General features: G+C 54.4%; 1 protein-coding gene and 1 pseudogene across 1 annotated transcript in view; both read left to right on the plus strand.

Moving 5' to 3' along the window:
• The window catches only part of CNGB1 (cyclic nucleotide gated channel subunit beta 1), an 84,979-nt gene that overhangs the window by 28,959 nt on the left and 30,786 nt on the right, over positions 1 to 25,234 (plus strand). Inside the window, exons 6-20 of the mRNA XM_088800330.1 lie at positions 411 to 501; positions 612 to 657; positions 855 to 891; positions 1,514 to 1,589; positions 1,863 to 1,902; positions 2,283 to 2,442; positions 3,018 to 3,093; positions 4,382 to 4,418; positions 9,976 to 10,141; positions 10,961 to 11,044; positions 15,130 to 15,217; positions 15,895 to 15,922; positions 17,529 to 17,786; positions 21,690 to 21,852; positions 24,892 to 24,999. Of these exons, the coding sequence (XP_088656456.1) occupies positions 411 to 501; positions 612 to 657; positions 855 to 891; positions 1,514 to 1,589; positions 1,863 to 1,902; positions 2,283 to 2,442; positions 3,018 to 3,093; positions 4,382 to 4,418; positions 9,976 to 10,141; positions 10,961 to 11,044; positions 15,130 to 15,217; positions 15,895 to 15,922; positions 17,529 to 17,786; positions 21,690 to 21,852; positions 24,892 to 24,999 (1,458 nt within the window). The remainder of the gene's footprint in view (positions 1 to 410; positions 502 to 611; positions 658 to 854; positions 892 to 1,513; positions 1,590 to 1,862; positions 1,903 to 2,282; positions 2,443 to 3,017; positions 3,094 to 4,381; positions 4,419 to 9,975; positions 10,142 to 10,960; positions 11,045 to 15,129; positions 15,218 to 15,894; positions 15,923 to 17,528; positions 17,787 to 21,689; positions 21,853 to 24,891; positions 25,000 to 25,234) is intronic.
• On the plus strand, positions 17,801 to 20,683 carry LOC109459805 (small ribosomal subunit protein eS25 pseudogene; annotated as a pseudogene).

Here is a 25,234-nt window from a genome sequence, read left to right on the forward strand (position 1 = left end):
GCCTCAGGCAGTGAGCCTGTGACCCTCACGTTTAGACTGATCAGCCTCCATTACAAGGACCCCCTCACCCCCCAGGAAACCTTCAACCCTTCTGGAGCACAGATGTGTGCCAAGTGCAGGACGGGGACCCCTGGAGCCTGACCAAGGGTGATGGAGAGAACTGGCTGCTCTTGCTGGGCATATGATGAGGGTGGGCTTGGGATGGCACTGGGCATGCCTGACTCACCAAGGCTTGGTGCCCCCTCTTCCCAGAGAGGGACACAAAGCTCAGGGGGAAGACATGTGGCTGAAGTCTCATAGTGGGGACATAGAGGTTTGTGATTCAAACCAAGTTCTTTAGCTGCGGACTCACTCTGACCAGGTGGGGGCTGGGGAGTTGACCGGGGGCTGGTATCTCTGTCCCTCCCCAGTTCCAGAGGCTGGGTGCTGACTTGGCTCAGGAAGGGTGTGGAGAAGGTCATCCCGCAGCCTGCTCACAGTGGTTTGGAGGGCTCTGCTCAGGTACTGCTGGGGCTGGGAGCTGAGGTGGGTAGTAAGAGCCCAGCACCTGGGCTTTCTGCTGACTTCTGTCTGTCTGTCTGTCTGTCTGTCTGTCTGTCTGTCTGTCTCAGCAGGCAGGAGCACAGATCCTTGGGCACTGCAGCACTGGGGGCTTAGGTAAGGCCAGGAGATAGGATGGCTTTACAGGGGTGGAGCTGAGGGGTGGTTGGGCTGGGCCCTGCCTATGGGGCGAGAACACAGGAGCAGGGCTTCTTATCTGACTGGCCCCGGGTTTCACACCTGGTTTTGAGTTGGGCTGCCTGGGGGGCTCTGGGCAGGTGTCTTGCTGCTGACCCCCTTCCTTTCATCTGCAGATGGACCCAGTGAGGCTGATAGGGTCCAGGATACTGGGTGAGTCCCCATCCCTAAATGCTGGTTTCGGAGCCCCTGAGCCTCATCTGTAGTGTGTGTGGTGGGGGAGCAGGGTGTTCAGAGCCCAGGGTCTTGTGCTTAAGGGCAGATCCCACCCAATCCACCACCACCTCAGTGTGTGATCTTGGACATGCCTTCCGTCTCTTCTGGACCTCACATTTCTCATCCAAAAAATGGGGAAGATGGGCCCTGGGCTACCCATGGTTTGTTGTATTGTTTACTGGGAGATCCCCAGGTGGGGGCCACCTTCTGAGGATAGGAGGAGGCATGGAGGAGCTGCGCATGGATGGGTTTCATGTTGGGTGGGTGCGTGTGGAGCCCAGAGGCAGGGCCTGGGCCACTGTGGGGACATTAGGGTGCCCAGGTTGGCCTCACAGTTGGCAAAAGCTTCAAACTTCTCAGAGCTGACCGAGACAGGTGGCTACCTTGTCATCAAGGGTGGCAGGCTGAGTATGAGAGCCACTGAGCAGAATGAGAGCCGAGGGTGAGGAAGGGCTGGGTAAGGAAGGGCTGGGCGAGGCCTCGGACCCCAGCAGGCAGTCAGGACAGTGTGGCTGGCCACTCTGTCAGGCCGCTCAACTGACCACCATCCCCTCTGTAGACCCGGGCCCTGGCTACTCAGGTGGTTTGAACAGAATCTAGAGAAAGTGTTGCCTCAGCCTCCAAAACCCTCCAAGGTAAGTGGGGGAAAACGGGTAGCAGGAAACTGACCACATGGGAGGATATTTGGGGTCCCAGGAAGGGCCCACCTACTCCAGCCGTCTATCCCCATGCCCCATCCCCAGGGCCGACGGAGGGGGTGATCTCCCCCTTGGAGGGTCCTTGATGGGAAGAGTGACTGCAGAGGGACAGGGGCTCAGAAGAAGGACAGTCCAGGGCACAGCTGGCCAGGGGAGGGAGTGCACAGGGCTTGCTTCTCTCCGTGCCCTCACTCCCTGTTTATGATCTAGGGCTGCAGAGATGGACATGCAAATGCTGCCTTGGGCCCAGGTACAGGTAGGGGACCAGGGAAGGGACTGCCTGGGATGGTCACAGGCTGGGCTGGGGGTACAATTGGAGCCTGGGGATCCTATGGAGAGGTTCAGTGCTTGCTTGCCAGGAGTGGGTTGTTATGGGGGGCTTTAGAACCCCTGCCCCAATCCGGACTGGGAAGGCAGTGGCCTGGGACAGCCTTGTGAGGTCTTCGACAAATCTGTCCCCCTCCCTGGGCCTCAGTTCCATGTCTGTCTGATGACAGGTGTGGGTGGGGGTGGTCCCAGTGGGCTCCCTAATCAGTCATGTTGGCCCCTCAAATCCGGACCCCTGTGCCCTTGAGAGCTCCCACGGAGCCCTGCCGTGTCACCTTTAGTCTCCTGCTCTCTGCTGCTTAGAGCCCCCAGGACCACCCTTAGAAATGGAGCCCAGGCTGCAGGCCCCAGAGAGCCTCTCGCTGCCCACTCCTGGCCCCCCGGAGCCCGAGGAGGAGCTGACTCCAGAGCCCCAGCCTGACTTCCAGGCTTCCTCCCTGCTGCCCCCGAGGGACCCTGCCAGGTGAGCCCCCCAAATACCACACCTTCCATGGGAAGCAGGATCAGTGCCTCATCCCTGCCCAACACCTAACCTGCACCAAACTGGTTTGTTAAATTATAAAAGTAACACATGCCCCTGGGAGAAAACTGAAAGGGGTTTCCAGGGCCCCTTCCCAGGGCAACTGAATCGGCAGCTTCTCTTCCTTCCCCAGTTTTCAGGCACAGACGAGCTTGTCAGTACATTTCACGCTCCTCTGTCAATAACAAACCACATATACTGTTCTGCATCTTGCTTTTTTCACCCGATAATATATCTTCGAGGAGGTTTTATGCATCTAGGTCTGCTTCATTCTTTCCACGGCTCAGTAGTGCTCCATTGTATGGATGTTCCAGCTTTTATTTAACCATGTGCATTTGAGCAGCAGTCAGAGACTTACCCAGGGAGGCCAGGGAGGGGAACAGTAATCTTTGGGGGGAGACCTGGTTCCAGTCTGCCTTCTGGCAGGCTTGCTGTCTGCCTTTGGGGGCGGGTGGAGGCGGAATCTGACTCTGGCCTCACTTTCCCACCCGGTCACGGCTGCTCTCTCCCACCCACAGGTTGGTGGCCTGGCTCCTGCATAGGCTGGAGATGGCCCTGCCGCAGCCAGTGCTCCGTGGGAAGGCTGGGGAGCAGGTGGGTGCTGCGCTGGGGGAGTGGGGACCGGGGGTGGTGGTGGGAGGGGTCTTGGGAGCTCAGGTAAGGGTGCGATGATTGACCGGTGTCCGGGCTGGGGGGTGGGGGGCAGTCATATAGAAGGAAGAAGGGAGCCTGCAGCGGGAGCCCAGCCTCCCTGCCTGCCTGTCTGCACAGCTCACATTCATTTTACACACAGTCTCTGAGGCACTGGCCACAGGGCTGAGGTGTGCTGGCCCAGCCCTGCCTGTTGGGAGGTCCCAGTTGCACAGTTGGTGGGTGAGGTGTTTCCCTGATGGGGAGCAGAGAGGACGTAGGGTGCAGAGGAGGCATCTCCAGGGAGCATCAAGGAAGGCTTCCTAGTGGAGGTGGTTGCAAACTCAGACTTGAAGAAGTACAAAGTGGGAAGGTGAAAGTGAAGGCAGGTGGTTTGGAACGCGCCCTTGAGGCAGAGGATCGGCATGTGCGAAGGCCCAGAGAAAAGAAAGAGCTGAAATGTTCTGGGAGGAATGGGGGCTCTAAGGAAGCCCTAGGGTCTCTGTGTGCATCGTGACAACCTAGGGCTCCAGTATGTCCATGTCTCTTCTTCCTCTCCCTCTCCGAGAACCTGGTCCCTGCCTTTCTCCCTTGGGGACAATTGGACACCTTCATAGAAGCACCTGGAACTGGGAGGCAGGAGGCCTGGTCCCAGTCCGGGGCAGAAGGAGTCGGACAGGCAGCCTCAGGGCCCCTTCCCTGCAGGCTGAGCCCTCAAGCTCTGCATTCGTGCAGCCTCTGCAGGTGGCAGAGGAAGCCTAGCTCTGGAGTTTTCCAAGAGGAGGAAAGGGGGCCCTGGTGGCAGGAAAGATTAATCCGTGGAGATGCCTTCACAGAGAGGAGAGGTCCCTGAGGATAGGAGTGGGGGGCAGAGAAGGTGTGGTGCTGGGGACGGAAAGGCCTTTGTGCAGATGGAGCTTTGAGACAACCTCTCAGGGAAGGATGGGAGGAGGTTTATTAATGGAGGGAGAGAACCAAGGAGAGGGCATTCCAGACACGGAGCCCAACCTGGGCAAAGGCGCTGAGGTGGGACCAAGCTGTGGTCCTGGTAGGAGAGGGACTGGAGCAGAGGGCGACCTCTGAGGCAGGAGAGGAGAAGCAGAGAAGAGACGAGCCTGAAGCAAGGGCATCTTCTGTGGGTGTCCTAGGGGAGGAGGAAGACCCTCCTGCACCTGCGTGAGCTGGGGGGTCGTTGAAGCAGGAGGCCAGTGAAGAGGCCACAGCAGTTGTTTTCCCCTTTGTTCCTATGTAGGAACCTGATTCCCCTGTGACATGTGACGTGCAAACTAGTAAGTGACATGTGAATGGGTCCTTGTGTGTGTCTTTGGGAGGATTGCTGGGTCTGAGCATGCGTGGGTGAGGGGGCTGTTTCTAGCCAGGCCTGGACTTGCTCTGGGGGCACATTCAGGGTCTCCTAACCTGGGGCTGTGGGAGCCCATGGTCTGTAGACCCCATCTCAGGTCAGCCTGGCCAGGTAGCCAGAGCATAGCCCAGAGCCAGATGGTGGCTGGAAGCCCCTGCTGGGGGCTGGGGAGAGGGTGGGGGGGAGACCTGGCCTGCCTTCCTGCTTCCATCCAGAGGAGACAGTTCTGAGGCCAAGTCGATGGGCCTCCTTTCCTGCTGACAATACCCAGAGAGAGCTCCCCACGACCCCCTGGCAGCTGGGCCAGTGGGTTTGGTTAAGCAGAGTCCCTGGTTGGGGGGTGAGAGGAGAGGGATGGGGTCTCCCTGGGGAACTGCATCCCATAGACTCCAGCTCCCTTGAGCTGGGAGGGCACCCCCAGCTTATGGCTGGATTAGGGAGGTGCATGCTACCTTTCATGCCAGCCCTGCGCCAGGACCGGGGAGCAGACTGAGGCCAGCAGGGGAGGGCTAGGGTCCAAAATCTGCTCTTCCTTCATCTCATGGCCTTTGGAAAGGCATGTGGTGTACAGAGCACCCATCCATCCATCCATCCATCCATCTGCAAAGGGCCATGGAGGGCCTGCTATGTGCCAGGCCTGTGATGAGAGCTAGAGGTGAGCAAAGTGGAGTTCAGGGCCTGTGGGTAGTGGCCCTATTCCACCCTGACACAGGCCCCATGACACGCTCCTCACGTGTCTGCAACCCCAGCCCCACTGGGCCGATGGTGGTCTTTACGAGCACCCTATGACCCGGAGAACAGACAGGCCAGCTGACTATGGATCTTGGGTCTGAGAGCGGCCATGGGAAGAGATGGGGTGTGTATACTTGTGACTACTTTGTGAGGGGAAGGCCTCAGAGCAGGGCTCACTCAGTCTCCTGGAGCTTGTGCCTATCCTCGAGGGTACAGAGCAGGGACCCCCATGGCTGTTGGGGCAGGCAGAGGGACAGAGACAGGCCCAAAGTCACAGAGCAAGTTCTCACGGAGCAGAGATTAGAGTCCGCTTGGCCTGGTAGCAGTTGCTCAGTCAAGCTGAGGTTAGTGAACAGAAAAAACAGAGACCCTCCCAGGGGCTGCTGAGAGCTCTGAGGATACAATTCCTGGCCCTTCTCATCCTCCTCGCTGCTCCTCTGGAGGGAGGCAGGATCCACAGGCAGCTGTGGACAGGGCCTCCCTGTGTGCAGGAGTGTGGGTGTCAGGGGTGGGAGTGGGGCAGCAATGGGGCGACTCAAAACCAGGGCCAGAAACTGGGCATTAGTTTCCTGGGACTGGCGTAACTAAGGACCACAGACTGGGCACCTTGAACAGCGGAAATGTGTTCTCTCATAGTCCAGGTGGCCAGAAATCCAAACTCCAAGTACTGGCAGGGTTGATTTCCTCCTGGGGCTCTGAGGAATAAACTGTGCCCGCCCCTGTCCTGGCTTCTGGTGGCTGTGGGCCATCCTCGGTGCCCCTGGGCTTCTAGCTTCCCTGTGATCTCTGCCTTTCCGTCTGTGTCTGTGAAATATCCCTGTCCTTTCCCTTATAAGGATACCAGTCACTGGATTGAGGGTCCACCCCGAATCCAGGATGATCTCTTCCTGAGATCCTTAACTCATGACAGCTGCAAAGACCGTATTTCCAAACAAGGTCACACTCCCAGGTACCAGGAGTTAGGACTTGGATTGTTTTGGGGGGACACTATGAAACCCACTCACTACACGGGGTGACCCTAAGGGTCTGGGGGTGAGTGTCCCTCCATTCTCCCCACTCCATCCCCCAGCCCCCCCTTCTTCACTCATTCAGGCGCTCATTCATTCATTCCCTCTACCTGTCCACCCAGCCACCCATCCTTCTGTCTTCTCCTGTGTTTCAGGGATGGCAGCAGCTGGAGGCCTCTGAAACAAGGGAGAAGGGAGCCTGGGAGAGTGCGGATGGACAAACGGACAGATGGATGGAAGGAAAGAAGGGTGTCCTGAAGAGAAGATCTGCAGGGAAGGGGAGAGGGGTGACCGTCGACCCCCCACCCTCCTTGAACAGTGACCCCTGAACATCCCCAGGCTCCCAGGCAGGACGAGGATGAATCAGAGCAAACTCCTCCAGTCCCAGAGTGGCCTCTCGGGGACCAAGGCCGGCCCCTTTCCAGCAGAGCAAGGGGAGCCTGTGGCACTTAGGCTAGACAGCAGGAACTTCCCACCAGAAGGCGGGGAAAGCCTTTGAAGGAAGGGCTGAGGGGACATCTGCGCAGCGTGGTGCCTGCCACACACTTGGTGCCCCCCGCCCCCCGGGACAGATTTTCCCACAAGGCTTTCTTCTCAGGCTTGGCCATGTTTTCTCTCTCAGAGGGTCAGAGCCACCCATGGATGGCAACCGATGCTTTCGTAGATATTAAAAGCATAAATTAGCACGTTGAACCTGTGATTGCATGTTACTGCTGCAGATAAGCTAAAATGAGCACTTAGGCTTGAAAAGTGGGAGGATGAAATGAGGCCGTGATATGGGGGTTGCAGGGAGGAGCAGTAGCCAGGAGTCCTGAGCCGGTTGCCCTGGGTCCCAGCTGGCCCACGGGTGTCTGTGTATGAGGCAAGGAGGGATTTTAAAAATTAGAATTAGTTGCCAACATTTAAACATCAGGTGGCTTTACGTAGAAGTCTGGCTTCTCTCGAAACCTGGGAAGATCCAGTTGTAATGGGCTCAAGCTACACTTGTGAGGACAGTCTGAGCAGCAGCTTCCTCCTGCCCTCCACTTCACCCATATGCACCATCTCCCTGGAAGGGTGGGCCTTTGAGTTTGAGAACCCTGAGGTCTCAAACTGGTGGTGAAGGGAGGGCAGCCTGGTAGAGGAAATCAAGTGAGCAAATGTCTACAGGTAAGAGAGGGAGAGTGGTGGGTACTTCAGCGAATGCCAAGTCCTTGATGCAGAAGGTAAAGCTAGGGACTGATTTTAGGGGACTAGGGTGTAGGCAATGGGGAGCCATTTAAGGTGGTTGAGCAGGGGAGTGACTTCACAAAGGTTACTCTGAGGCTGAGCAAGCGTTGGTGGCAGGGAAAGTGATCAAAGCAGGGTTCTTGAGCTTTGGGCCCCATCTGAAGTGTCTTGGACTTTGGCCTGCCAAAGAGGGTAGAGGCTTTGAGCCACGGCTTGGGCTTTGCCAACAGCCCAGGGTCCAGGTGGGGCCTGGAATCTGTGCCCCTGGCTCCCTGTCTGCTTGTCCTGGAAACAGGAGCTCTCTCCCGAGATGGGGCTGATAATCTTCACAGCTGGAGTCAGAGCCCTAGTCCCCATCCAGCGGCCCTAAGGGGCATCTTAGGCTGGCAGAGAGGATGCTGGCCAGGAGGTGGAATGCCCGTGAGGGACTCCAGGGGCACAGTTTAAGCCCTGGATGGAGCAGCAGTTTCCACATGAGCTTGAGCACCCGCAGTGCTTTAATGGGCCATCTGTGACCTGAGTACTTGGGGGGCCTGGAAAAGCCAGGACAGCTGTGAATCAGATGCCTGAGGAAAGGGGGTGAGACGGTGTTTTCTTCACAAGGCCCACTCGGGGCTCTGAATCAGGATCAATGTGGCCGATTGCCCTCGGGCTGCCCTTCCTGGCTGGTACATGGGGCACCATCCTTCTCAGCACCATAGACTCTTTGACTGTAAAACAGGGATGTTTTAGGGCATGCCTTGCAGGCCTAGCACAGAGCTGAAAGGAGAAAATGCTTGTAAAATGCTTACTCACTAAATAGTACATAAAAAGAAAAGGTTAGTGAAAAGAAAAGTGGAGATATAAGCAAGGGTGCATCAACTCTTCAGGACGCCAAATGCTGGGCTCATCGAGCACCCATTACGGAGAGGCTGCCAATGCCAGGGAGGCCCTCATGGGGCACATTTATCACTTGGGATAGCACATCAGGGAAAGAGGCAGGAGTCAGGCGACCTGGCGCTGCCTCCAACATCCTGTGTGGCCTTGGACAAGTCACTCAGCCTCTCTGAGCCGCTCTCTGGTCTATAAAATGGAGAGAGTACTGTTCTCAACCTGCAGGGTTGCCGTGAATGCTAATAAGCTCACATGCCAGGGGATGTTCTGTCCCCTGCTATGTCAGGCAGGAACTTGTACCATCTTTGGACAGAAACATAGAATGACGTACGACACATCCCATTACCGGATTTAGGGCCACATGTGGAGAAGCCTCCCTGGTCAAAGCCCAGGGCTGCTTATTGGGTCAGGGGAGCCAGGACCAGCCGTGGAAAAGGCTAGTTCAAGGTATATGTGGGAGGTTTCCCTAGTGGGGAGGCAGGCGCTCCTCTGTGAAGCAGTGTAACGTCTGTACCTAGAAGCCAGAAGGCAGGAAGCCAGGAGTGAGGTGACTCTTAGAAAGTATTCAGCCTCATGCCTGGTGCATGGGAAGCACCCCATAAAAGGTGTTGACCTGTGTCTCAGTTTGTTTATCTGTAAAATGGGGTATAACATATAAAAGAGGGAAAGTCAAATGGGGATAATAATTATTCCCACTACAAAAGGTTGATGTGAGGACTAATTGAGTTAATCGACGTACATCACTTAGCACAGGGCCTGGCACATAGTAAGCGCTCAATAAATGTAACTGCTATTATTATTATTAGTATTAGTACTGTTCTACAGTAATGAACAGAAACTTCCAAAGTCACAGGGTAAGACTGGAGGCCAGCTTCCATTTAAAGTCACCATTAGTAATTCATGCTTGGCTTGGGCGCCACCAAGGCCCCTGGAGCTTTTTTGGAAACACCTGGTATCCAGGCAATCTCTCCCTTTCTCCCTTTCTCCTGCCTGAGATGCCCCTGCACCCACTTCTGCCAAGCTCACAGCCCCACAGTGTTTTCATTGTCAGGGAGCATGGCACTTGGAGAAGTGTTGAAAACTGCATACTCCTCTCTGAAGGTGGGACCAACTCCATGAGAAAGTTGAACCCCTCAGAGAGTGGAGCCTCTAGGTCCAGCAGGGAGAGAAAGACTCCCAGAAGCAGGTGTTGAGATAATAAGCATGTAGTATGCTGTCACCAGGGGGTGGCATCTAGAGTGCCGGCAGTGGGGAAGCTCTCCCTGCAGCCCTTGGGACATTCCAGGCCACCTGGATGTGGCAATTGAACCCTGAGCCTGGGTCTTTTGGCATCACCTGCAATACCCTGGTTAGGAGCATTGTTTCTGCTTCTGCACAAACTTCAAGGAGGCCCCAAGGAGACTAAGACTACCTGTAATGGAAGCTCTGTTTCAAGAGGAAAAAGAGGGGGAAACTAATGGAAGAAGATAGGGCAAACGATCGTGGACTTCAGCCCATCAGGTTAGCACCACTCTGGTTGCCAATGTTCCTACTGATGATGGAGGCGTGTCCTCTGCTTGGCTGAGAGCTGGTGCATGGCTGGTGATGGCCAAGGCTCCCTGTGTGGTCCCTGGGACTCGGAGCCCCAAGCCCACTCTCCCTCGCACCCTGTGTCCCCTGCAGTCAGCATCCTCCCTGGAAGGCCAGATCAGCCGGATCTTGTCCTGGAGGAGGTTGACCCTCTGGGGGACATAGAGGACAAGCATCAGGATGGCAGCACCAGCCGGCAGGACTCAGAGGCAGCTCCAGCTTGTGACGCGGAGAACGAGGCCGGGGAGGAGATGCCCAGGTAGGAGCCAGAGAAGGCCCTGAACAAATGATTGGGAAGATAATAAGCACATAGTGTAGAAGCAAAGGCATAAACGGGCATAGAGTGTGAACCAAACCTGCCTTCCCCTCCCCCTCCCCCTAGACACCCATCCTTCTTCCCATGGGCACAGCAGCTGCCAGGTTCTCTGCCATCCCAGAGACCATCTGAGGATATACAAGCATGGATGGACTCCCCTCTTTTTCTTTTCTTTCTTTCTTTTTTTTTTGCATGAAAGATAACATATCACATGAACCTACCTATCTGCACCTATATTCATTCAGCAATGTACTTTGAGGTCTTTCCACCTTCAGTATGTAGAGATCATCCACATTTTCTTTTACAGCTGCCATTGTATTCCATTATATGGAGGTCCCAGAATTTATTTAACCTGTCCACTACTGATGGACATTTAGCGTAATTCCAAAATGGCATTATTATAAGCAATTCCACAATAAACACTCTTGTACATGCGTATGAGTACATCACAGGATGTCTCGGGTTCTCCGGTCCATGACCTACGTTACAAAGGTGGGGAAACTGAGGCCCAGAGAGGGTCAGGGGCTGACCTCAGGTCACCACCAGGATGGTGGGGGCTGAGACAGGCCCTTCATGCCGGGAAGAGGCCTTGTTGCTAGAGAGAGCCCGGGGCTGCTCAGGTGGGAGGCCCCAGGTTGATTCTTGCTTGAGGAGGCCAGGTCTGGTCTCAGCGGCCACAGGACATCCTACTAAACATGGGGCAGGAGGTAGACTCAGGTGCACTGCAGGTGGGCTCACCTCTTGCCTCTGACCTCATCTCAGGGGGCTGCCCCAGATCCAGGAAGAGAAGGAAGATGAGGAAGAAGACAGAGAGGAGGAAGATGAGGAAGAGGAGGAGGGCCCTGAGTAAGGCGCTTGTGCCCCTGGCTAAGGGGTGACCCAGGGAGGTGGGGTTACAGGGAGGGGTATCTGGCTTCTGGGGTAGGAACGCCTTCCTTTCTTCTGTGCTGTGTGCCACGGGGCACTGACCAGAGGGGCTGGGGAAGCTGGGGTCCCCCCTGTGCTCATAATGACGTCGGACTCAGTACCCACTACTCAGCACCCCTCCACACACACACATGTGTACAAGCAGACACTAGCACACAGTCTCCATGAGGGTGGGGAGTTTCGTCTGTGGTGTTCACTGCCATGTTCCCAGAGCCTAGAGCAGTAGCTGGTTGAATGCACGGATGGATGGATGGATGGATGGACACACGCAGTGGGCTCCCGGTTCTTCCTGGGATTAACAAAGCCAAGGCACAGAGCTTTCTTTCTCCCTCGCTGCCTCCCCAGTGGTCAGTCCCATCGTTGCCTCTGATGCCTTGTAAGTCTTCCTGGATTCTGCTCCAGTGGCTGATTCTCCACCCACACCCATAAAGTTTGCAACATCCACACACACACAAGAGTCCAGTTAAGTAAAGGTTAAAAATGGAGATCAGAAACCACTAAAAGTTATAATCATCAAATGTGCTAAAAGACTAGATCTTAATCATTCCGCAGGAGAGGACCTTCGACGCTGCCCAGCTTCCTTAGTGCAGCCTTGCTTGCCCTCTGCTTTCCACCTGCCTCTGTGTACGAGAGCACACAGTAGGGAAGTTGTTCCCCCACTAAACCTGTGTGCCCTGCACAAAGGCCTGAAACCCCCTTTCTGGGCCACTCGTCTTGAGCTGAAACACCTCCTGAAGGCCAGTGAGCCAGTGTGCTCACACACATGCCCATGCACTAACTACACGTGTTCTCTGTGCACAGTGCACACAGGTACATATGCTCGTACACACGCTTCTGCACTGCACATACACAAACCGACACACACGCCAGGTTAGGAACACTTTATACCCAGGCATAGCCTGCATACATGCACAAGCACACACAACACACTCTCGTGCACACATGTACACTCACAGGCACACACGTACACACTTGCACATACCCACACTGCATGCTCGCTCACCAGCACATGCATACAGTTACCCACAATGCTGCAGGCACACACACGCTCACACAAACCTTTGCCCAGAGTTTCAAACTCAGGGAACTTATAGGCCCTGGGGCCTCAGGTAGGGGCGGGGACACTGGTAAGAGAGTGATCCCAGAGCCAGGGCCAGAGGGTCTGGTGTGGGCAAGAACCTGGGCTGTCACAAGCTGGGGAAGGATGCTCCTGGCCTGCTTTGCAGAGGCACAGGGGTTACTGATGACGTGCGGGCCCTGGTAACAGATAGATGGTCGCCTAGCGACCTGGTCTCTGCTGGCAACAGCTCAGCTTTTCCTAGCAACCACAGCCTTTTGGTCCCCACCTGGCCTCCCTGGGGTGTTTCTGTGAGTTCCCTGCACATCCTCTCAATCTGATTAGAAGCAGGAAGGATCAGTGGCTCATCCACCACCCGAGCCACACTGGCTCCAGAGCCAGTCTTGCAGGCTCAGGGCTGGGCTGGTACTCTCCAAAGTCTCTTTGTATGCACTGTCCCGGGGCTTGGGATGAATGTCGCCGTCCCCAGCTGAATACCTGCACCATGGGCGTCCTTGTCGGCAAAGACAGCGAGACCCAAGTAGGTGGCTGTTCCTCCTAAGGGCTCCCCTCCTTCCTTCTTTTGTGGTTGGAGTGCTAGGTGAAGAGTCTGCTGAATGCAACAGTGAGAAACTTAATTTGGGGGCACAGCCTGCTGGGTGACTTGGGGAAGGAAGAGTGGGCTATAAACCCTTGCAAACGGGCTGCTTCTGCTACTCCCTGCACCATTAACTTGGAGAGCCGGGGTTCCTCTGGGATGCCCACCTCAGCCAATCTGATCCTATACTTGGAATTCCCTGGGATTTGGAACCTTCTAGAAGTCAATGGCCTGGTACTTCTGGGCCAGACAGGAGGGGCTTTTGGCAGGCACTGGGCATACTGCCGACCAGGGGCAGCATGGCTTCAGGTACATAGGTCCCAGGACAGGCCCTGGTGCTGTTGGCAGCACCATGGTAGGGCTGGGTAGGTGTCTCAATAGCTGGAGATGTTTGTGAAAAACATTCCACAATCCACATGCGTGATTCATAATCCTGATGAAGGCTGCCTCCTCTGGGATTAATAATAATAATAACAAAAACAATCACTATAACAGCTGCCATTCAATTAGCACTATTTCCTATGCCAGACATGGTGCTCAGGCATCTGTTATTAACCCCATTTCATAGATGAGAGAGCCCAGAGAGGCTCAGAGACAGTACGCTACATGTCCAGGGGTGCCTGGCAGCGAGTGCAGAGCTGGGCTTCTGTCCCAGGTAGGGCTGGCTCCAAAGCGAACACTTGGTACCACAGACAAGGAAAGCTGCTGACCAGTCTTGACCAGAGTTGAGAATGACCCCTGACATGGGGAGTCTTTTTTGACTTTTCCATGAGACTCTCAGTGGCCTTTCTGACCTCGCCCAAGTAAGTCAGGCTGGGCAAGTCCAACCCACTTAACAGATGAGCAAACAGAGGCAGCCCAAGGGCTTCCTGGTGACTTGTCCACGGCCACACAGTGACTTCCTGGCTGATTCTGGAATAAACAAGACCCAGAGAAGCCTCTGAGTAGACTTTGGAAAGCTCGTTTCCTGGGCCTGTCTGCTCTGAGAACCCAGGAGGGCATAGTTCCCACAATACTTTTAGGAGCCCACAAGAATCTTTTACTTTCTTTTAAAATCAGCCCAACAACAACAAAAAGCTTTTAGATGGAAAAGAATATTTTAATATATAATATGAACATAAGAATCTTCACGTAAATATAGTCACAAAATATAATTTTTAACGTATTTTTATGGAGGAAGTGGCCCGTGAAGGCTAATGTGCCCATGCCCCATGAAAGTCATAACGTGCTCTTGCTTTCATAACTGGAATCTCTTTGAGGCAATCTGTTTCTTCTTGGGCAGGGTAGAGAATATGACCCTGATAATTCAGGCCCCACATGATGGAAATAACCATACAATGAAGAGAAATACAGGTGTGTGAATCCTCCAGACACTCACGTCACTCTTCCACGTCACGTGTTGCTGTTTAGACACTGAGAGGCAGGCAGCGGAGTGTTAAGTACGTGGCCCTGGGGTCGGAGACACCTGTGTTTCATCTACACATGCCTTATACAGGCCATGTGACCATGGACAGGCCACTGGACCTCTCTGAGCCTCCGATTTCCGAGGTAGAATGAGATGAGTCGCAGCCCTGGTCTTTCAGGGTAATATTTGGGTGAGGGTTCAGGGAGAGCTGAGCATGCAAAGTACTGGGCCCAGAGCCTGGCACACAGCCTGTGGGAGCAGCTGCGACAATACGATTGCCGATTGCCGGTTGATTCTGCTCCCAGGCTGCTGACTCCAAACTGACTGGGGCTGCCGTCTGGGCCCACCGCCCCGCCCACCTCGGGAGGGCCCAGAAGAGAGGATGGGGAATCCAGGTTTTCTGTGGGATTTTGGTCAGGTCAGTTCACCTCTCTGGGCCTCACTTGTCTCATACTCTCTGCCCTGCCTACGTCACCAGGGTTGCCTGGAAACTCTCAGAGGGGAAATGCCAGGCATATATTTTGAACACTATCCAGCGCCCTTTGGTCACACCCCAGAGGACAGTTTCTCAGACCGTCCTCCGTGCTTTCTTTACGCGTGATCGTCCCCTTTCCTGATGCCCTTCCTCACCTATTTCTCATGGTCAACTCATCATCCGTGAGGCCCAGCTCACAGGCCACCTCCGCTGGGGGGCCCTCCTTCCTAAGCAGAATTGTGGCTGTGCCTTTCACAGCCCCTTGCTCCAGCACATGTCAGACTGGGAGATGGTTAGCAGGTCATGGGGTCTGCCACCCGCCCTGTGCTGGAAGCCTCATGCGGGCGAGGACCGATTCTCAGGAGTATTTGTGTCCCAGCTCCCAGCACAGAGCTGGCACTCAGCAGCGTTTAGGAAATGTTTAATACCCCTAACTCCAACCCTTTCCTTCTCCCTCTCTGGGTCACAGTGTGCTGCTGGAGAGCTGTCTGGTGACACAGGCCGGTGAGGACCTGAGCAGTGTAGGCGGGACTGAGCCCCGGAGGGCCTCACGCCAGGTATGGATGGGGTGGCACCAGGCCTGGCACCTGGCTCCCTCGGAGGCCTGGGCGGGTGTAAGCGGAAGGGGCTGGGTCCCCCAGGGGATGGTGACAGCTCACCAGATAGAGGGGAGCAGGGTGGGGGGGTCTTGCGAAGCCCTGCTCATACCAGGGTTCAGATGGTGTTAGCAAGGGCCTTGGGTGACACAGCTGAGGGTGGGGAACCTGCACTTCAGTCCCCACATGGCTGTGCCACCCTGGACAAGTCACCGCCCCATTCTGGACCTCCGATTCACTCAGTGGCCACCTTTGTAAAATGGGGCTAAACCCCCTCCCAGGGTGTTGTACGTAGCTGTACACTGTGAAGTGCGGTGCCCGGTGGGGAAGGCTGTGGGGCTGCTTTAGTTGCTTTGTCCCCACATACGCAAAGCTGCATAAGAGCCCCTTGTTATGTGTGACAAGTCCAAGTGTTGGGGCCTGGGGATCCTGTGTGCACCGCCCTCTGCAGCATGGAGGCCATCTCCCTGGATGCCTCAGAAAGTGGGAGGGCAGGGCCTGGCCAGCTGGGCAGGTGAGGAGTGGACTTGGGGCCCAGGGGGACCCCTGAAGGCAGATCTCCTGATAGGGGCGGGGCTGGATGAGGGCTGGGCAGGGGCTTGATGGTCACAGCTCTGTTTCCACTTTATATTTTGCAGGAGGAGGCCGTGGACGCCAGCTCAGGAGGTAGTTGTGTGTGTGTGGGTGGGGGGCAGGGCAGTTATAGAATGTCCAGGATACTTTCAGGCTGGTGGCAGCCTGGCACAGGGGCACCCTACCTCCTATCCCTCCATCTCCACCCTCCCTACACCGCTTCACCTGTCCCATCCTCAGGCAAACCCCTCCTCTGGGTCTTGGGGCCACATTATCAGAGCCTGGTGATGTATTTCAAAGGCTCTAGGGGAATTACCCTGAGGTTCCAGGGTTCCAGCAGGCCTGGGGAAACCCTGCTCCCAGCCAACCCTTCCTGCCACCTCCCTCACTGAGAACACAGTTTTCCGGGCTACCAGCCAGCAGCGGTTTGGCTCAAACATGACATATCTGAGTCAGAACTGGGGCCAGAGCTTGCTAAGGACATGTTCTAGACTCCACATCTCTCAATGAGCTTTTTCTTACTGCTAAGAGCTCCAGGCTGGACCCAGCATAGGCACTTTGCTTTTATCACCGCCTCCGATCCTGAGACCCCAGGCACTGGAGGGACAGAGTCCAGGGGAGCTGAGGACATCTGGACACTGAGTGAGGAAACAGTAATTGTACCATGATGCTTGTGTCCCAGCCGGCCAGGGATTGAGATGGGATTGGAGCCAGGGATCCTAAACCCAGCATCTTGAGCTTGTTCCCCATCTGGCCTTTGAAAAACATCCCTGTCCATTTCAACATGCATCTGTAGGAAACCTACTAAGTCTGCACCCACATAGAGAGATAAGGCCAGGCTCACCTGGGTGCAGACTCAGGTTCCAGGGCCTCTGCCCCTTCCTCAGGTCATTTGGAAGCAGGTGGTCTGGGCACCACACTCTGAGAAACACTGAGGCACGGCCGTTTTCTGCCACTACTCAAAAGTGTGGCCCTAGAACCAGCAGCTTTGGTGTCACTGGGAGCCGGTTGGAAATGCAGAATCCCAGGCCCCATCCAGATCTGTTGAACCAGAACCTGCATTGTAACAAGACCCTTGGTGATTTGTCTGCACATTAGTGTTTGAGAGGTGACGGCTTTGAGCCCTGGTTCTCACACATGCCCGCATATCGGAATCATTTGGGGATATTAAAATTCCCGGTGCCCAGCCTGACCCCAAACCATTACATCAGAATCTCTGGGATGGGCCCCAGCCTCAGACATTTCTAAACCTCCCCACGTGATTCTGTGTGCAGCCCAGTTGGGAACCAGGGCCCTAGGAGAAGTTACTGCTTCTGTTTGAAGTGAAATTAATTAAGCTCCAGGGTTTCTTTGGAATGGAAAATCCTACCAGGCGAGGAAAGTTTGAGTCCTGAGTCTGTGAGTCTAAGGGTCTGAGGAGTTCCGGGTTCTTTGATTCTGATTTTTTGAGTCTGAGGTGAGAAATGCTACTGGTGGTTGGTTAGCAGAGAGAGCACAGGCGTTGGGGGGCTCGGGCTGTCCCTCAGAGCTGTGGGGCAGACCAGCCACATGACATGGTGGTGTGTTCGCCATTAAACTCCAGGGACGAGTGTGATGCTCCAGACGTTGGGTGTAGCTGCTGCAACTGCAGGTGGGCACCGGGCTGGAGCCCCACTTCCCCTGCCTCCCCCAACTCTGTGCTCCTCTGTGCCGTTCCCAGGGCCGCGCTTCTGCCTGAGACCCTCTGGCCTCAGCACCATGGCTAAACCAGGCCAGGATACGGAGCTGAATCGCCTGGTCCAGGACCAGCTGCCTGGCCAGGTGGCCCCCAGCCTGGCCCCCCCAAACCTGGTGGACCACCTCCCCAATGTGCCCCGCTACCCCCCAATCACCCGCATCCCTGTGCTCATCTCCCGGAGGACCGCCTTGTCCAACTCCAGCTTCGCCAAGGAGACCAGGAGCGGTGTCCGTCGCCTCGGTAGCGTGAGCTCAGCCACCCACATGCTCGTGCCGTGGTGTGTGCTTTGCATGGCTTGGGCGTTCCCCGCATGGGAGCCATGGGCGTGGTGTGGGAGCATGGATCCTCTTCCTCTGCTGACCAAAGCCTTCATCGTGCTTTGTGGCGACTTGAGGGCTATTAGTTCCAGTCTCTCTGTGCCTAAAATTCCACAGTTAGCAACTCGTTTCTTTGGGTTAAACATTGCTTTCTTCAGATCGTCATTTTTCTATACCAGTAGTCATTCAGACCCTGGTTTAAACAAGTCACTCAGATCTCCAGGTCAAGAGGCTTGGGGCAGGGAGCTGGGCAGGGGAACAGCGGAGAGGAATGGAGCAGAAGAAGAACGTGGAGATTCATTGCAGACACTCTTCTGATCTTGAGAGTTTGCTGGGAGCTAGAATTTCTGAGGACCGTTGATATCTGCCCTGAAAATTCCATTTCAGGAAAGGAGAGGCTCCCAGGTGCTGACAGGTAGCCCAGGAGAAGAAACATCCTCAGGGGCCAATGCAGCCGTTTAATTGTGACAAGTTCCCCTCAGGGGCCTCCGGGCTCCTGCTGCTTGCTGCTGCCTGATGACAAAGCCCTCAGGAACACACTGGCACCTCTGGGCAACCCCTGTCACTTTCTGCCTTACTCAAGCCAGGCCTGTCCACTTTCTCTCTTGATTTGATTGTTTATTTTGGAATGACACTGGGCTAGGTTGCCTCTGAGATCAGCAAGTAGGCAGAACTGAACATTTCATGAGACAAGATCCACTGGTACCTTCTCTCCTCTTCCTGGCTTGGCGTGGGCACAGAGTGGGGGTGAGGTGGCACACTGTCATCCCCACGACGAAGGAGGACACCCAGGGTCAGTCTTCAGGGCAAGCCCAAAATCCACTCACTCCAAAGGGTCCCCCCACCCCGCCACGACCTCCACCCCAATATCACTCTATGTGTGCTATAGTCTGTACCAATTCACTTTTATTTACTTACTAGTTTTTGTTCAATGGATTCTCTTTGTAAATTTAATTCAGTGTATTCAAACAAGAAACTCGACATTACCATTAAAATGGGAAACCAGCATGACTTACCATCAACAGGAGGCAGAAATAGAAGTAACCCCAAGTACAGTGAAAACCAAGGCGTGTTGTTAGTGTCTAGTGAAATATGATGGCAGCCGAAGGCTCACAGCTGAGGCCCGCTCTCTCAGCCACAAACGGGGAGTAGGGTGAGGCAGAGGGGCGTTAAGGCCACGGCAGCACTCACCTGAGTCTCCTTCTCTGGGCACTCAGGATCTAGAGAAAGTTGAAATGGGAGGAATATTTTCGCTATATGCCGTGCTTTACCTGGTCTGTGCCATCTAACATCATCTTGTGTCATCCCTGGTCCTAGGGAGCCCCACACTTTGAAAAAATATTCCCAGTGACACATTGGGACAGGGGACTGAACCAGCTGTGGGGTGACACTCAATGATTTTAGATGCTGCAGACAAAACAATGACAGCTCATAGTAAGGTCATTAACACCATTTCAATGATGCTGCTTGGCACCCAGTGAGGTTTTGTTTAAACAGCTGCTTCTGTGTGTGCTGGTCCCCAACCTCAGGATGGGGTGAGAGTTTAAGCTCTGGAGCCAGGCTTATCCTGCCTGGGACCAAATCCTGCCTCTGCGGCAGGTTTCTTACCCTCTCTGTGCTTCAGTTTCCTTTCCCACAAAATGGGGACAGCATAGCAATAACCTAACAGCGTGGCCAGGAGGGGTCAAAGAATGAATGTATATAAAGCTCTTACCGTTTAGTAAAACGAATGCCTGACAGACACATAGGAAGTGCTTAACAGTAAACATTATTATTCTCTAAGCCAATTTAATCATGACTATTATTCTTTATGTTCTTAATCATATTATTGTTGTTCTATAATTCAATATAATATCAACCAATATAATTTCTACTGTGAGTTCCCAATCTCCCAAGTTGGTAGGATACGAAACACCAGGCCTAGGCGTTTTCTCTCCTCCCCTGGGGCGATCGAGTTTGCAGGGTCTTACTCAGGGGGTTGGGAAGCACCTGCTCCCTCCCGGGCTCCCTGAGGCAGGCTGGATGGGGAGGCGAGGGCACTTTCTGCTGCCTGGCAGTCACGCTGGGGGGCATTGTGGGGCCCTGAGCACTTGAGAGTCCTGGCTGACTCCATGCCCCCCGCCCCTTACCTCCAGCTCACCTCTCCAGGAAGCAGGGTGAGGTCCCCTCTGCTCACGCTTTCTCCTGTTTTCCGTAGCCTGGGGCATCTCTTAGTCTGACAAAACTTCTTCAGTTTTTAAAAACTTCTCAATTCCTGCTCATCCTCTTCTCCTGGGAGCCCAAGGCCTGGTAAAACAAATGCCCTGAAGTCTCAAGGCCTGCTCAGGTTCTCTCCACCAAACTCCACAAAGTACTGGCTGTCCCCGTGGTGGCCATTTAAAACGAAAAGTCACATAGGACATCTTAGCGACGCAGCAGTGGTAGCATCTGCTCTCCGAGCTTCACTATGCCGCCCGTGGACGACGAGAAGAACAAAGATGCCGAAAAGTCGGCCAAGGAAGACCAAGCCCCAGCGATCACATCTGGGGGCAAGGCCATAAAGAAGACGTGGTCCAAGGGCAACGTTTGGGACAAGCTCAGGAACCGAGTCGTGTGTGACAAAGCGACATATGACCAGCTCTGTGAGGAAGTTGCCAGCTATAAACGTATAACCCCAGCTGCTGTCTCTGAGAGACGGAAGACCCATAGTTCCTCACCAGCTCCCTTCAGGAGCTCCTTAGTACAGGGCTTATTGAACTAGTTTCAAAGCCTAGAGCTCAAGTCATTGCCACCAGAAACACCAAGGGTGGGGGTGCTCCAGTCGCTGGTGAAGATGCATGAACAACAGGCCCCACCAACTGCACATTTTGAAAAATGAAACTGTATTAAATCAAAGAAAAATAAAGGCACATATCCCCGTGTTTCCAAATGCTTCCCCTCCCCATTTAGGGGATGTACGCCTGCCTTGCTGGTACCCAGGCCTGCACCTGGCTGCGATGGGAAGGTCCTGCCCACGTGTGCCTCGGAGTCGGGCACCATCTGAGCCCCTCGGCATCCTCCGAACTCCGCCTCGGGGCAGACCTGTCCCCACAGTCCCTGGCGAAGATAACGAAGCCTGAAGTAGGGCCACACCCAGGCTTCCTAAGGAGGACCCGATTCTTGAGATGGCAGATGCGGCACTGGGCCTCTCAGAGGTTGGGAGAGGGGTTGGGTTAATGAATTTTGGCATGCATGAAAACAAGGAAATACCAAAACAGGTACTCAAACATGGGTAACACACACTACAAAGGCAAGTATTTCTCTTGACTAGAGGAAACTTCCAAATGTCTCCATCTGAGGCCCTTTAAGAGTGTGAGGCCATGTACCTTCTTGCCCCCTGCCCTCTGGCCTGGGAAAGTATCATCACCCCTACCTTGGGACGGGGAAACTGGGTTCAAGAGACGGGAAGCAGCTGATCCAGGTTGCGCGAGGCCAGGTCCTGGGACTTGGGACCTCCAGGCTCCCCGTGCCCTCTCTCTACGCCCCCCTTCCCCAAGCTTGAGTCCTTAATTGGGCGTCTTCAGACCCAGGGAAACCAGGTGGTATTTCAGAGACCGGGACTCCAGGCTGGGTCTAGGTGCTCCAGTGTGGTTCCTGGACTGGCGGCTGGGGTGACATGGTCCTCAGAGGCCACCGGGCTCTGCATTCTTGCACCCCCTGCATGGAGCTCTCCTATGGGCCCCATTGGGAGGTGAGGCTGCCAGAGGCTGCTCCAAACATCCTGTCTGTGTCTTCCTTGAAGAACACCAAGGCCCCTGGGACCTGGCTTCTCTCTCTCTCTGACTGTCCTCTCCTTCCTCTCCCCAAGTGCCTGCCACGAAAGAACACCCAGAAGTGCAGGTGGAATACGCTGATGCTGACAGCCACCCCCTCATCGTGGAGGACAACCCACCCTCACCCCAGCTGCCACCACCTTCTCCTGCCAAAGCTGACACCCTCATGGTCCCGGGATCCACCGAGGGGACCCACAGGTTAACTTTTATGCTTCTCCTGGGCTTTTCACAGCACTGTGTCACCTGTCCATTTGGCAGATGAGGAGACTGAGGCCAGAGAGGGAAAGCAGTTGGTCCAAGGTCACTCAGCGAGTTGGTGTTAGAGTGGGGACTAAGCATCCCCTTCCTGTTTCTCCTAGTTCCTGGCATAGGGCTCTATAGAGAACTGTCCAGGGAAGCCCTGTCCCAGATACCCTCAACTGTCTGTTAGAAGGGGGTAATAAATGTGGCGAGGCTAAATTCTAACACCACCCTCGTTTTATTATTAAATAATACAATGGAAATACCAAAGAACGCTAGAAAAATAATCATCTATAGTCTCATCACACTAGGTGGTGTTTTTATTTTTCTGTTTTCTCTTTCATTCCTTGATTGTGGGCCCATGCTTTTGTGTGGTTTTAATTGAAGCAGTGATTTGGATCGCATCTCATTTGAGACCACATCTCATTCAGTGATTCCTTTTGTATATTGCTGGGCTGTCTCCTTAACACACGTTTATGACTGTGTGACATTCTTCCAGTTCCATGTGCCAGAATGGACTTAAATCCCCTCTTATTGGTCACTGTCCGTAATCGTGCTGTGAACAGCTCTTTGGTCTTCTGCTCTCTGTCCTTAGGCTCCTTTGTCAAGAATGGGATTCTTGGTCAAGGTTGCACGCATTTTTATGCCTCTTGAGATCAATTTGTTGCTGCGTGGTCAGAGTTGGTTTTGGGCGACCTGAGCCAGATCCTGCATACAGCTGTAGGCAGACTGCGAAGTACAGCACAGTGCTTTGTGAATGACTATGTTTAAGCTGAAGAGGAGCTACCAACGCTTCTCCGCACCGGCTGGATTGAGAGATGATTCTTTTTCCTTGATTAATTTTTGCTCTCATCCATGGGTCCTTGAGTAATTTCTCAGCAGAGGCCAGGAGCCTTCCAGAATGGAGATGGCTAGATGTGACAAGCAGGGGACTCTCAGAATTTAAAAGTAGAAGAGTCATAATCTTACCCAGCCTCAGAACACAGATCACAGCTCCATCAGTCCTCATGTTTAATTCACTGAATTACATACAGAACACAGACAGCAGAAGAAATGGTGCCACTATGGTTGGAGACATCTGGTCTACCTCCTTCTGTTCTCTTTATAAGGGTAGGGAAACTGTACAGGCTGGGGTGGGGTGGATATTGGGGGGCTGGGAGGGGGCTAAGATCACTTGGAACTAGAACCCAGGCCTCCTGCCTTCTGCTTATGGGCTGGGCCTGTGAGGTTCCTCTTATCCCTATCATTCATTCATTCATTCATTCATTCACTCATTTTTTTCATCTGCAAACATTTACTGAACGTCTTTCATGTGCCAGGCTCTGCTCCAGGTGCTGGCGATGCATCAAGGAGAAGCCTGACAGGGGCCTGCCCTCACGGAACTGACATGCTAGTGGGGCTGAGATAGACAATGACCAAGTAATCAAACAAACAAAGAAGACTATTCCCGAGAGTGCGGAGTAGAATGTGATTGCGAGAACCTGGGGGAGCCTCTGCCTGAGCTGGGCCCCGAGAGCGGAGAATTCTGATGCCCGATGGGGAGGCCAGTGGGACTGCCTCTGGTCAGGGATGGAATGAGCATTGGAGGCAATGGATGGGAGCAGAAAAGCCACCAAAACCACAGGGTCTGACAGAGGGGCACATGGGCACGGCCCTTCTCACAGCTGAAAGCCGTGGTTTGGAGTAAATCCCAGCTCAGCACTTACCAGACAGAAGGCTTGAGGCAAGTCATTTAACCTTCCAAGGCCTCCATTTTCCCATTGTATGATGGGAAACACCACCTGTCTACCAGGATTGTTGTGAAAACTGACCCAGTTACTGCACGTGTGGTGCTGAGCACGGGGCCAGGTCCTAGGAAGGGCTGGGGGAGCTGGCTGCGGATGTAGTTCCCCTCATCGTTCCCAGGGGCAGCGTGTGCTCTCCAGGCTTGGGAGAGGGCACCAGGCTGGGCACAGGAGGACTGAGTTTGGGTCCCAGGTGTGGGACTTTGACCCCATTCTTCTTGTGTGGATGGCCGTCCTATTAATTAGAGTGTGAAAGAGATGAAGCCATGCATTTTGTTCTCCTAGGTGAGTTGGCAGAAGGTAATAGGATAGTTTCAGGGCCTTCTGGAATAAAGCAAATGCTACCCATCCCTCCTACTGTGCCCCTCTAGAAGCCCTACTGGTAGAATCCAGAGTCACGGGGTTGAGGATGAAAGAATCCCAGGTGGATTCCAACCTAGACATCACCAGCCTAAACACCAGTGTCTCCAAATATAGCACCTCATGGCAGACTGGGACTGAGTGACAGGATAATTTAGTCTTCATTCCTCAGATAGGGAACCTGGGGCTCCAGGTGGGGATGGGCTTGTCCTGGGTCCTACCATAAACTAGAAACTGGACTCCATGGCCACGGACAGTTACTTTTCTACCTGGTTCACATCTGCAAAGGGAAGGAGGCTGACCTTCCAGAAGATGGAATGAGAGCCCTCCAGTCTTCATGGTAGCTGAGAGCGTGGTGTGATAGAGAATGGAGTGGGGTGAGATGGGGAGGCCAGTGGCTTTAGACTAGACTCGGAGGGGAAAGGGAGAAGGACACTTAAGCTGAGGCCTGACTGAGTGATAAGTATCTGGTTGAATTGGGCAGATTTAGTCCCATTTTACAGAATAGGAAACTGAGGTGGCTCAGAGAGTTTAAGTAACTTGCCAAGGTCACGCACTGGTAAGAGGCAGGGCTGGATACAAACTCAGGTTTGCCTGAGACCGGGTCAGTGCTGTGATGTTTATGCCAGGCCATTGAACAGATGTGGAGACTGAGTTCCACAGAGTGACGGTGTCCCTCCCTTCTCCCTTTTTGTCTCCCTGCAGGCAAGTGATGACCCTTAGGCAGCACCATCCCCTATCTCATCCCCTACCCAGGATTTGGCTCTGAGTGGTCTGCAGGGGTCAAAGTTGGCTCACTTTCCCCAGGGCCCCTGCTCTCGCTGAAGGCCCCTCCACGCCTGTGTCCTTGCAGGAGGCGGCTGCCCTCCCAAGATGAGGAAGCTGAAGAGCTAAAGGCGCTGTCACCAGCTGAGAGCCCTGTAGTCGCCTGGTTGGACACCCCCACCCCACAGGGCACTGAGTGAGTGGGGACGGCCTCTGGGATCTTAGAGAGTCAGAAGGCTGGGTGGGGATGGGTGGGTGAGAGGAAGGAGTGTGGGGGGAACATGGATGCTTTTAAAACCTACCACAAGGCTGACTCTGCTAGTGGCTTCTGGGCAGTGAGACAGGGCTGGGTCTCCGGCACAGGCTGCTTCTGGCTGGCCTGGGAGTTCTACAAAACCTGCAGAAAGGGCTCATTCACCCTCTGGATCGAG

Source organism: Rhinolophus sinicus, chromosome 8, assembly GCF_057876585.1.
Source record: "Rhinolophus sinicus isolate RSI-liver-muscle chromosome 8, RSI-T2T, whole genome shotgun sequence".
NCBI classification, from domain to species: Eukaryota; Metazoa; Chordata; class Mammalia; order Chiroptera; family Rhinolophidae; genus Rhinolophus; species Rhinolophus sinicus.